The 12,645-nt window shown below is 44.7% G+C and overlaps 1 protein-coding gene across 1 annotated transcript in view; it reads right to left on the bottom strand.

Annotated features, from left to right (window-relative positions):
* The window catches only part of LOC139208517 (mitogen-activated protein kinase kinase kinase kinase 4-like), a 79,721-nt gene that overhangs the window by 12,123 nt on the left and 54,953 nt on the right, over positions 1–12,645 (bottom strand). The window contains exons 15-20 of the mRNA XM_070838222.1: positions 10,733–11,074; positions 7,692–7,847; positions 3,750–4,049; positions 2,254–2,363; positions 599–759; positions 338–435 (exon numbers count right to left, since the gene is read on the bottom strand). Coding sequence (XP_070694323.1) covers positions 338–435; positions 599–759; positions 2,254–2,363; positions 3,750–4,049; positions 7,692–7,847; positions 10,733–11,074 — 1,167 coding nt within the window. The remainder of the gene's footprint in view (positions 1–337; positions 436–598; positions 760–2,253; positions 2,364–3,749; positions 4,050–7,691; positions 7,848–10,732; positions 11,075–12,645) is intronic.

The raw sequence follows: 12,645 nt of genomic DNA, 5'->3' as shown, positions 1-12,645 counted from the left end.
CCGCCGCCAAGGCAGAAAGACCAGTGGAGAGAAAGCAAGAGATCAGTGCAGAAAAACCCCTTCAGCCAAAGGCAAAACAACCGTTTCACATTAGGTCTGATCCCATCATCCCGATCTGGTGAGCAGATCACACAAGACAGCACACAGGAGCTTCAGGAATCACACACACTCCAGCTTTCAAACAAACCCAAAGCAGCACGTTACCATCTTGTAATTATGACCACACACACACACACACACACACACACACACACACACACACACACGGCTCTAGATCTAGATCTACCCCTGCTAGCGAGCTACAGTGCTGGCTAGTCAGCTTCGGGTCAGCTCTCACCGCTGGTCTGCTCGGCCTGACAAAGTCCCTCCTCTCGTCTGGTTTTTTCCCAGCATTCTCTGGCCGTTGGAGGGGCGAGCCCTCCGATTTAGAAGAGGCTGAAGGAGGTGGAGGTGAAAAGGTCAGTGTTTGTGCGGCTCCTGCACTCAGGTGGTACTTACTTTAGCACAGCTGTGTTTTAAGGTGGCGTTGCTGTTATTTTGTCCACCTCCTGCATGTTTGTAAGTGCTGATTTGCTGATCTGAGTGTGTGTGGACTCACAGCGGGCCCTGAACCTCTCTCCAGAGCCGCAGTGAGAACCAGGCTGAGAGCTGGAGTTACTGGAGCTGCTGGAGGAACTGGAGCCTCCGCTGCCGCTGTTACTGGTCGGCCTGGGAACCAGTTTCTCCACTCGCTCCCACAGCAGCCGAGGCTCCGCCGTACTGCAGAGCCAACAGACACCCGAGTCAAGAGAGTCAGAGATGAAACCATTGCAGAGACAGCGACTTTTAACTGGTAGGGTTGCTGTTACGGCAGAGTGACTGTGTGACACACAAACTGAGGTTTTCAGATTCAAGATGCCAGTGGCTAATACATGGGGCTGATGATCAGCTTGTTGTGGCTCAGAATACACTGAAATGATCCGCATGTGAAGCAGAAATGGGGAGAGAGCTGCTAATCAGTAAACAGTAAACGAGCCTGTTGAATATTTGGGCTGTTACTTTCACCGGGACATTCGCATCATTGATAAATGAAGTAAATCTTTTGCTGGCTTTTGTATTTCTGACAAATTTGTGTACATTTTGTTTTTGTTTTGACAAAAACAGAAACTGAAAAAAGGGAAAGCTACAGCGCCTTTACCTGCTAATACAGAAAGAGATATCACACATATATATACACAAACTAGTCTAAACTACAGTGAGAGACTACAAAGGTACGAACCCACTGAAATGATCATTAAATTACATTTAAGTCCATGATGAGGAGTATTGTGTTTGTTCTGTAAAATGTGTAAAAGTGTCTCTAAATAAATCCAAGCTATCATTATTATTAGTCCACATATGTAATAGTACAGATAGATGTAGTAGTACAAAGTATACTTTGCTCTAGAGATGGAAAAAAATAAAAATACAGCACCGCAGGGTTAGAGGAAGGGAGAGAGATGACACACACACACACACACACACACACACACACACACACACAGAATCTCATGAGAAGGCTTGTGGCTTGGAAGTAGAAAACTGTGTGTGTGCGCGAACACACACATTCACACACAAGTAAAGAAGCATCACAAGGTTAGACAGCTAGCACGATTACATAAACCCTCCCACACAGAACCATAGACAGACTGTAGCAGCGCAGACAGACAGTGAAAACACTGAGTGGACTGAATGTACAGACCCAAACGTGTGTGTGTGTGTGTGTGTGTGTGTGTGTGTGTGTGTGTGTGTGTTAGATCCATCTCCAAACAAGGCAAGTGTTTTATTTTCAGAGTCATTCTTTTTAATTACACTGTCTGGTTTTACTCTGCTTCACAGCGCTCAGATTCCTCCTGAAGGCTGTAAATGACTTTCTTTTACAAAGTGTTGAGTTTTTAGTTCCTTGAGAACTAATTTGTGTCCATAAAATAGTTTTCTGTAAACAGTCAGTAATCTAACTATGTGCTGTACATTTACATATCAGATCACTCCTGTGCTCATATACTGAGTGGAACTAGCAACAAATGTACATGTTTAATATTTTTAAATTCTTTTTGATTTGTTTCTCCACCGTAATGATGCATTTGCCAAACCACACAGATTTTTAGAGTTTTCTGTTTTTGAAGAATCCCACAGACGTTCATTATATTCATACATACATCAAGCATGTGACACCATTCTCATTTCCAAAGAAAACACAGAACCACGCAAACCAGAGGGGTCGTGTCGGTTTACCTGGGAGGGTTGCGGTGCACGGCATGGCTGCTGTGTGAGGCATTGCCATGGTGATGAGGCGAGTCTCGCCTTGACAACACCGGGGACCTGGATGTAGTCCTGACAGGAACCTTTTGTGATAAAGACAGTGACCAGCTCACACATACACAGTCTGCGTGCATGAATGTGCTTTTTGATAGATCAGGGAATACATACAATACACAAAACATGACTCCACACAGAGGCCCTCTGCAAAGGCTCTGCAAGAGCAGCACGACAATCCAGGCTGGCACCGGTGAAAACATCTCCCTGTCCGCTGCACAACACTTTAAGGTTATTTAGCAAAGTCCGTGTAGACGTGTAACCAAATTACGTGTAACTAATTAAAGGAATTCTGATTCTGATGAGGTTGTCCTGTCAAACTGAACCCTCACGTCTCTACCTAGAGACTTTTTAAACTTCCTGCTTACAGGGTGAATCTCTGCAGACCATAAGATTCATGCTTTAATTCCACTCATGCACCACAAAACACACGTCCTCCTCCACAAACAGCTGTAAACCCCTCATCCCCCCCCCCCACCCCACCTTCCCTGCACGGCCCCAGGGCACCGCTGCCAAACAGAGCCGTCACACCAGCAGTCATGGGTCACACACACACAGTCATACCTCCTCCTCCTCCTCCTCCTCCTCCTCCTCCTCCTCCTCCCCCCCCCCCCCCCCCCCCCCGCCCGAGTCACATGCAAATTCATTAAAGCCAATGCAGAACATTTGGTAGCATCCAAAGCTCAACACAGCAGAACGGTGTCTCCCAGTCAGAGCAGCCACTGAGTCAGGACGCCGTAAACAGCCATTCTTTGCTTTGTTTAGTAGTTTACAGTTAAAATGGAAGAGATATGGACTGATGTTAATGAGAGGTCGGTCTCTGGATGAATGTACATCGGGCTGCAGCTCTGTGCTGCACAGCTCAGTCTTGACAGGGTTGTGGTTCAGCTTGGCAGCAGTTCTGTTTATAGCGGAGTTTGTTTTTCTGGTGGGCAGCTAACTTTGGCCCTGTGGACTGGATTTAAATCTTTCTTGCTTTTTTAAATTCTGACTAACCCCATTTGTGGGGTAGCACCACGTCGCTTTTCCTTTCCTGTCTCTCCTATACTACACTACTGTATACATTAGAGTGGGAGAAACGTCTCCCCGCTTGCTTATTTTTCCTTCGTTCTGCAGTTATATTTAAGTCCTTCTGTGGTCGTACAGTACAGAGGCTCATAGTCTCGTAAGGCAAGTAAAACACAAGGTGCGACAGACTGTCTCAACGAGTCTTGTTTTTGTGGAGAGAAGTGATTTAAAGCTGCCAACCAACCAGATTATTTTAAAAAAAAACTTAAATATGGATTCAAATAAATCCCTTAAAGTTCAAAATACTGCAAAAAGAATAAGGGGAAGCTACAAGCTAGTAAAAACGAACAGTTTGGTCAGTGAACAGAAGAGTGTCTAACTGCTGCTGCCAGACTTCCTGTCCTTACCCTGGGAGGGACCTCCTCTGACGGGGCCGGCTCGTGGGGCGAGAGCCTAGGCTGGGGGTGGGGTTGGGGATCAGTGCGTGCAGGCGTTGATGATGATGATGTTGATGATGAGGAGGAGGAGGATAGTGATGAAGATGGAGGGTGATGGTGTTGGTGGGGTTCCTGGCTGTTGCGAAGGTGAAGATTTTCAAAGCTAGGGGGAAGCGGCTCGATGAAGGAGTGAGACCGAGACACGGCGGGCGGGGGGGCAGCGGAGGCCACGCTGCCGCTGCTCTTTAAAGCAGCCAGATGGGAGCGGACCTTACAGACAACACAAACACATCGGGGGAGGACGGGTCAGTCTGCATGCAGTGCACTCCAACCAGGACGGGAGCTTCAGGGTGTCTTTAGGGGCTCGTCGGACTGGAGCCATACTGTAAAAGCTTCAGAAACTCTCACATGAAGCTCTAACGTTGGCCCTTTTCAGACACGGGGTGTATGTAGCAACACTGGCTGCATCCATCTGTTCACGTGAAGTGTTTTGTCACCACAGCCACAGTGTTTGGATTTTAAAACTTCATTATTGACCATTGCTCTCACTAGTGAAGCCACAAACTGCTGCAGGGTGATATGGTGTATTTAAAGTGTTCTGCTGGATATTCATAAATATCAGCCTTGCAGCTGGCACGGACGTACATGAGGAGATTATAATGAAGTGATAGATTTATTACAGAGCTCTTAAGAAGAAGGGACAAGATGTGAATTTAATCTCTTTCCGTGTGTTTAACCTTGTGCTGCTGCAGCCTTTACATTAATCTGATGGCACTCAGTTGGAGGGGGGGGGGTGTTACAGGTCCAACCAAGCGACGCTGCTGTTGTGCCTTTTTACGTAAAAGTGACTCAGGCGCTTAATCAGACTGACGTGATGAGGTCCATGTCTGAAAAGGGCCAAACAGGCTAGTTGTGGAAACTTTTTTCTTCTAAGAAGCTCTAATCCAGTGATTCTTAATCTTAGTCCTCTGTGCACAGAGCTGCTCTGGTTTCATATCCTAGACACCAAGTCAGGAAACATTTAAAACCATCAGCACTGAAAACAAGAACGAAGGTTAAGAACCACCGGCTCCAGATACACGCTGGATCGGCTCAACAGCACAGCGACTAATTCAGCTTATTAGTCCGACTCAACCTACAGAGGACGGACTTCTAGCTGAAGTCGGCCGCTGGATCGTTTGGTAGGAAGGAAAACCTGAAGGCCTTTTGGCTCTGAATCGTAGCAGAGCCCCTAAAGAACCCGGGTTTTTAGAGTGCAACAGGAGGAGAAAAGGAACACTTGCAAAGTAAAAGTAAAAACATGTTGAACCTCATTCTTAGCAAACACATTTCTGAGAGTAGCACAGGGAGAAATCCTTATTTTAACAGTAACAACAACAGGCCCAGGCAGCGAATGGAGAAGTGAAGCTGAGTGGATCCTGAGTCCAACATGGCTCTGACTCAAAGTATCGACTCCCAATTCTTGATTATCTTTAATTACCTTTCTGGTTTGGGTTTATAGGCATTGTCCAGATCTGTAAAACTCTCAACAAGGAGGAATATTTATTTTGAATCCAGTCAGTGAGTCACGCCAGGTTAAGACCTCAAGAGGACTCGGCCTCACCGCCAGTAGCAGCATTACAAGCGTGAAGATGAACTGTAGGAAGGAGGCATGGACACAGGCTGGCATGCAGACATACATGTAAGGTCACACAGCATGCAGACATTCATGGTCGGGGCAAGAGAGCTTGTGACTTTGACAGTGGACACTGCGGTCCACAACCCGTCTTGACTTCCTCCACCTGAACTACAAGCTTCCCCTAACGTTAACCAAGTAGTTTTAGTTGCTTGAACATAATCAGATCTCATGTGTCAGGCACTGAAAATCAACTTATTTTGTCGTTTAGATGTGGAAACTTGTCTGGAATAAATTCTATTAGCGGTATGAAAACGGTAGTAAAGTGGCTTGTACGATACACGGATTAATTTATGGGCTGGAAACTGGGTCATCACCATGAGATCGGGTTTCACATTCAGCTCCAACAGTGAATGCAGCTTCTTGCCTCTTGGAAATCAAAGCATTTCAGGCCGCAGCTTTCATTTTTATTTAATCAGCTCTAATCAGAAGACCTCAAAATGAACCCATCCGAGTTAGATTCAGCACAGAGTGAAGCATGTGCTGCCGAACACATGGTACAACTGAGCCTGATGAGAGAAAACTGATTAATCCACATTTAACATTATGGCAAATGATTAATAATCCACCGCTGAATTACATCATCGCCCCCGCCGCCCCCAACAAACCCCCGTTTTACCAAGTTACAGCATCGGCGTTGTATAATTTAATCTGTGTGACATATTCAAAACAGACTTCAGTGAACTGTGATTATTCGTGCTTAATGGGTTGAATCCTTTCCTGGGAAGATGACTAATACCGTCTGAGTCACCCTGCTGCAAATCTGAGTAGCCATGAATTATGGATGTTTTTCATCACCAGCAAACAATGAGGAGGTACAGTATGTGGAGCGGAGATGCACGAACCCCCCAACACACCACCAAACAAACTTCCCCACTCTCACACTCACACACACACACACACACACACACACACACACACACACACACACACACACACACACACACACACACAAACGTATGTGCACTGGAGGGGGGAGGGAGTGGGAGTGAAATAATTATACATTTGGTGAAAGAGCTTTTCTTTCCCGTGACAAGTGGGAGGACAACCTGTCAATCAAAAAGTTAATAATGGGAGATAATCGGGGCTGAGATCATTTCGTTTTCATTTGCCACAAAAAGTTGAGTAAAAAATTTGATTATTTCTAAATGAAAAAAAAAAACTTTCATTAACAACCTCTGGCTTTGTGTTGTCACAAAGGATCTCTATCATGTGCAAATGAGCGTTATGTAATTAGCTTGGAGAGTTTCATCTTTTTTGACACAATCAAACAGGCAAATTGAAATAGAATTGATGACAGCCCTTCAGTTGAGCAGAGTCTTTCAACAAGTTCAGCAACAGCAGATAGTTTATCGAGAGGAAACAACCTGAAAGCAGAGCAGAGCTAAAGACACGATCCAGGAGGGAGGAAACGGACATGTGAACATCTCACACACACACAAAAAAAAACCCTCTAATAAGCCTTTAAACTCCAAAGATTAACAACGTGATTATTTTGAAATCACCTGAAAGAGAGAAGATGAATTAGAGATCATGATAAGAAAAGGCCGTTAAAGGCAAACACACCTAGAGTCACTTGAGACGGGAGGGTTGATAACCACAGTGTGATCACAGCCTGACTTAAGTTTGAGAAGAGCTTCATTTAAATGGTTTCTGTTCGGCAACCTAAAGCTCCTCTGCATGAACTCTACTAGTTCACTGTGTCTGCATTGTTTAGATTATATATTTATCCACTGACAACAAATAAATATATATAAATCATAGAGAAATGACCTCAGTCTCAACTGAACTGACAAGTTATTAGTTCATCTTCAACTCTTTTTGACCAATTATGTCAGTTTCTCCTGTAGATGTTACACAAAATACAACCTGTCAGTGGGAAGCTTTTAATTTGAAGCCACAACAGGAAGTCTAACAGTCCTTGGAGCACCAGTTGTACGGGAAGGACATCTTTTGTTAGGCATCATATTTAAAGTTTACTTTTAGGTTTGAGGAGCTGTCTCACAGTCTTTTCTCTCTGGACGTGACTGAACAAAGAGACGGGCTTTTAGATTTTTAGGTTTCTAGCAGCCTCGGTGGCTCGATCTGCTCATTAAGCTTCAACACAGCGAGAGAAAAAGGGGCCGCAGACCGTTTGCTGTCATCATTCTGAATATATCTCAGGCCAACAGCTGGGACAGTAAAGAGGAGGGGAACGCCAGGAGAGGGGGAGGGGGGTTAGAGGACATCATGGTTACCTGTGGTTCCACGGGCCGGTGCATGGCGGGCGCCTCGGATGCCGAGTTCCCATTGGCGTGGGAAGACTCAGAGCGCGGTGGCACCGGAGGCTGCTGCGATTTGGTCTGAGCCGCCTGAGGAGAACCCTGGATGTTCTTCCGGTATCGCTCATCAGCCTAAGGAGGACAGACACACACAAATAAAAGGACACACACACACACACACACACAGTGGCATTAGCTGTGGTTTGAGCGAGCAGGTGAATGTGTGTGAGGACAAAAAAGGAGAGTAAGTGGACAAAAGCCATCAGGCGCTACGGTTAGTTAGTTTCCCCCTGCAGAGCTGAGACAGTTCCTACTAGCACTGGTTGAAGCACATCAGAAAATCATCTGCTGATACAGGCACACCAGCAGGAACAACAAAGCGTTTCCTCAAGGGCAGCGGTGTTATTGTTGCCACAATATTCCCACAGAACCGCTAGTAGGACAACGGCACCGCGGCCAGCGAAGAGTGTCATGCATTTTTCATGTAGAGTGAAACAACATTCACAGCGAACACAGTCAGGTTAGGACACACAGCGAGGTCCAGGACAGCGATCGACAGGACAAACCGACAGCTTGTTTGTTTGGAGTTGTGCTTTTTAGTCTTAAATGTCACCGTTCATTGTAGGCAAGAGCAAATTTGTTCTGCAAAACAAGTTAATCTAATCTGAGTTTGGAAATAACTGAACTTTCACTGAGCTACACTATAAGAGATAAAACATCTCTCAGCATCTAGAGCCCGAGGAGTCAAGAGACTGATTGTAAACAAGCTGATGGTTAAAACACTTTATTTGGAGGTTAAAGTAAAAAAGTCTGTAATCACTTCTCGTCTCATATACAGCAGGTCCAAGCAGAACCAGGAAGTCACTCTGTGAGCTGTGATGGACACCAAACTTGACTTCCTCTGTGAAAAGTGTCTTGACATAAAGTTTGTTATGAATAAAGACTGATTGATTGACATTTGGACTGTTGGTGTGATTAAGGTGTTATTATAACCTACAGGAATAATGGCCACTGATTGAAAGTAAAACCTAAATTGTAATAAACCAGGATTTTCCTCTCAATATACACTACTCACTAAAAGTTAGGGATATTCGACTTTCAGGTTAAATATATGGGAAATGTAAGAAGTGAATGCTACAGTGATATTATATCATGAAAGTAGGGCATTTAAGTAGAAGCATGCAATGGTGATTTTATTCATCTTAAACTATTTATTGAAAGAAAATCTACCAACAGTGGTGGGTAAACCACAACAAAACATGTTCAGTGTCTCAATAAATTGGGACGTGGCCAAAGGACGTCCACTCCTCTCCTTTCTGTGACTCTTCCAGTCTCTGTATCACTGTTCCAACCTCCTGATGACACTCTGTGACCCTCTAAGCTCAGTGAACACCTCCGTCTGAGGACTTCCTGTTTGAAGCCTCCAGTGTTGAGGTGCTGCTGATCAACTGTTAGGTGTCGTCTTGGTCTCATGATGTCAGAATGTGAACAGCAGGATGAGGAGGACTGTTTAAATACCAATTCTAACTGAAGCAGGAAATGTATTGGTGGATTCATGGATCAAACCTGTTGTGAATGTTGCTGTTAAGCTTCTTGTTAGAGAACAGCAGCTGGTGCAGAAAGTACTGAGACACTGAACAGTTGGACATGTGCATTCAAAGGTTTAGAGAAGGTCACATTAAGTTCACCTGGAAAGGTTAGAATGCATTTTAGGTTCATCCTGAAATTTCACCTGAAAGCTGAATATCCCTAACTTTTAGTGAGTAGTGTATATCGAACATATTTGCTTTCACTGTTGCCCAAATTCAACATGGCCGCCATCGTGTCTTTTGCATCACCTGACGTTTCGTGGCAGTTCTAGCGTTACACCCCAAACAGCGATTGTTCAGTCAGATGCTTTATGAGTCTCTCCCGTTTTCCTCCCCACCAGGTGCTAAATGGCAGCAGCAGGATGCCAAACGGAGAGAGAGACGGGGGAGTCACACGGAGAGAGCTAATGAGGTGGCTCATCGCGACAGTAACGTCATTAGAAAGGTGACAAAGACAACAGTGAGGCAAATGAGAGGAGCAGCAGTGTCCTTGCTGAGCATTTCACAGTAAACTCTTCTTCCAGAGTGGGAAAAACTCCCAGATGATGATCAGCTGGTGTTTTCTAATAAAATCCTTTATCAACGTTTTGGAGCCAGAAAGTGAACGGGGAAGTTAAAAGAGTTGTCTTTTGAATTTGTATTGGTCTTTTTTTACTTTTGTGTTCCACTTTCAAAACATAGAAAGAGCACAAAATGAATTATATAACCATGACACACACTAGAAAACCTCCTGTGACCTTGTCTATGCATCAGTATGGGGTCACAGACATGAGAAGAATTAGTGGAAGCGGCTCATTTGGCTTGTTTGTCATCTGATAAGACTTTCCCAGACATTTATTGGCCAATAACCCACAAAACGCTTCACATTTCTTCTTTCTAACTGACTAAAATGATAACATCAGAGAGAGATTTCTCCCATTGAGAATGAAGGAGTCGCATTATGAGTTGAGTTCTGCTGTGACAGGCAGGCAAGTGATTTAGATCAAATTAATGTGCTGTCCAGAAATTGAATTAAGCACACACAGCATGTTTGAATACACATGAAGTAGTTTTCCTTAAATCTAATCTGAAAACAGCCCCTACAGATTCATCACTGCCCTGAAGTTTGATATTATTATTATTATTATTCTCTTTTAAATTTGACTGCACTGTAATAGAAACGTCTACCTTGCATCTGTTAAGGGATCTGCTGTTGGTCCAGTGTCCCTGGAGTATATTTGCATTATTAGACTCATTATTAGAAGGAGACATGAATAAATTCTAGTCGCTTAGCTCATCTACAAAGCGTCCAGACATCCATCCCACACCAGCAGCTAGCCATCACCATGTTCACACCGCACACCCAAAGCAGTGGGAGTGAGTACACACAAGCAGAGGAAGCATTCTACAGCAGTCAGTGTGACGGCAGCGCTCTACAAGAGGGATCACCTCTCTGACTGGCTCAGAGTCTGGGGCGGGCGCCTGGAGGTCACCAACAGGTAGCTCAGGCTCTGCGCTTTTCTCCACACTGTGACTTTGAGTGGGCTGCGTCTTGTCAGAGTCGGCGCTCTGCGGTTGTTTTGCCGTTTGCTCCGGCTCGGGCTTCTGTGGGGGCTTTATCCTGTCGCGTTCGAGGCTCTGTGGGGGTTTGGTGCTCGGTTGCTGGGCTGTTTTGCTACTATCCGGGTTCTGGTTTTGCTGGAGGGACAGCAGGTAGGTCTGCTCCTGCTGTAGCTGCCTCTGGAGCTTCTGGGCCTGGCGCTGCTCCTCCAGCTCCCGCCACTTATACTCCTGAGTGCAGGAAGGGTCAAGTTGAACCAAAACCTCTGACAGAAAGACTTCGGACAAGCTGCACCGTTTCCACAACACTGTCAGCGTCACTTCAGGGGCCTCAGCAACTATAATTCCTTCTGGGACCCCCGAACATTCAACCTTATCTCCATGAGAGAAATGAATCAGGAAAGCTCCTCTTGCTTTAAAGTATCAGTAGGTTTCATATTACAGCTCATTTTCCAAACTTCTGGTGAGGTCAGCAGCCTCATTAGGGTGAGATGCCAAGCGAAAGCTGGAGCTAAGGGACTGGGGGGGGGGGCGTGTGCTTCCTTTATTTGTTTTTGTTGAAGGGAGAGTAATCTGAATGTCTCTACTGTTTTCATGTCCCACATTTGTAATTCATTTCTTCAAGATTTACCATAGAAATGATTGAACACTTTCATCTAAATAATAAAATCAAAAGCAAAAGTCTTTTGTTGGCGCTACAGAAGCTGAAGAGGTTCTTCTCTTCTTAACTGTTAGAGAAACAGTGGATGTGGATCTTTATAGTTACATCACCTCTCTAAAGAGTGTGCCAGCAGCTAAAGGTAAATCCATCATATAGAGTTAACTTATTAGAATAGAATGCACACTCAGCACAAACCAACCTGTTCTACTGATGGGTGAAGAGCAAATATCACAGTGCTGCTTCACTTTTTCACTTCAGTAGCTCTTGGTTCAGAGCAGCTGAACACTTGGCAAACAAACTGCACCATTTCTTATGTTTACCATGATTTTATCAGTTACTAATTCCAGCCATAACGTGCTCTGTCACAGTTACTGTCCCATCCCCAAACTGAAGGGGAGGCCAAATATTAACAACTGTAGACTTTGGGGAGTGTTGTGCTTTTTAAAAAATGTAAAGCATAAAGTTCAACATCTGTTATATTATTATGAGTTTTGATATTTGTGCCAGAAGCTCTATGTAAAAAAGCAAGAGGTTGTTAAATGAGATGATTTGTTCTCGTAAAGCAAAGCGTGCTGAACAGAATCTAAGTGTGAAAGCCAATCATGATGTAAAGGAAACTGTTTTTCCAAACTAAAGTTTAGAACTAGTGACTGTGGAGGAACTGGGGAGTGCAGCCGATGATAAAGTGATGGTGTGAAGTCTGGAAGTGAGGATACGACTGGTCATTTCTCTTCATTATCCTCTGCAACCCCCAGAGGAGAAGAAACCTTTACAAATGAAGTCATACAAACCCCTCCGAAGAATCTAGCTCCTCTCCTGCACAAGGCCCGGACCATCTGGAATAAAAACAGGGGAAACCCTCTCTTCCCGTTGGATGACTAGTTTCCTGGTGACGGCATCACCATCACTAAGGGCCCCGTAAACATCCCGACTTACCCAGAAAAACCCGAGAATACTCATTATGTGTGGACCGCGACTGTTAACGGTTCCCCTCGGATCGACAAAAGACATAAATTAGTCCCAAAAACGGGATTCGGTTAAGATCGGAAGGAAAACCCAGTCAGGAAAGTTTGTGTAACCGAGGAATAATAAGTATCTGCGTTCTGAAATCTGACAACCTGGGACTTGTGGAAACACTAAA

The sequence above is a fragment of the Pempheris klunzingeri genome, chromosome 10 (genome assembly GCF_042242105.1).
Source record: "Pempheris klunzingeri isolate RE-2024b chromosome 10, fPemKlu1.hap1, whole genome shotgun sequence".
In the NCBI taxonomy this organism is placed as follows: domain Eukaryota; kingdom Metazoa; phylum Chordata; class Actinopteri; order Acropomatiformes; family Pempheridae; genus Pempheris; species Pempheris klunzingeri.
This window is presented reverse-complemented; position numbering and strand designations above follow the sequence as displayed.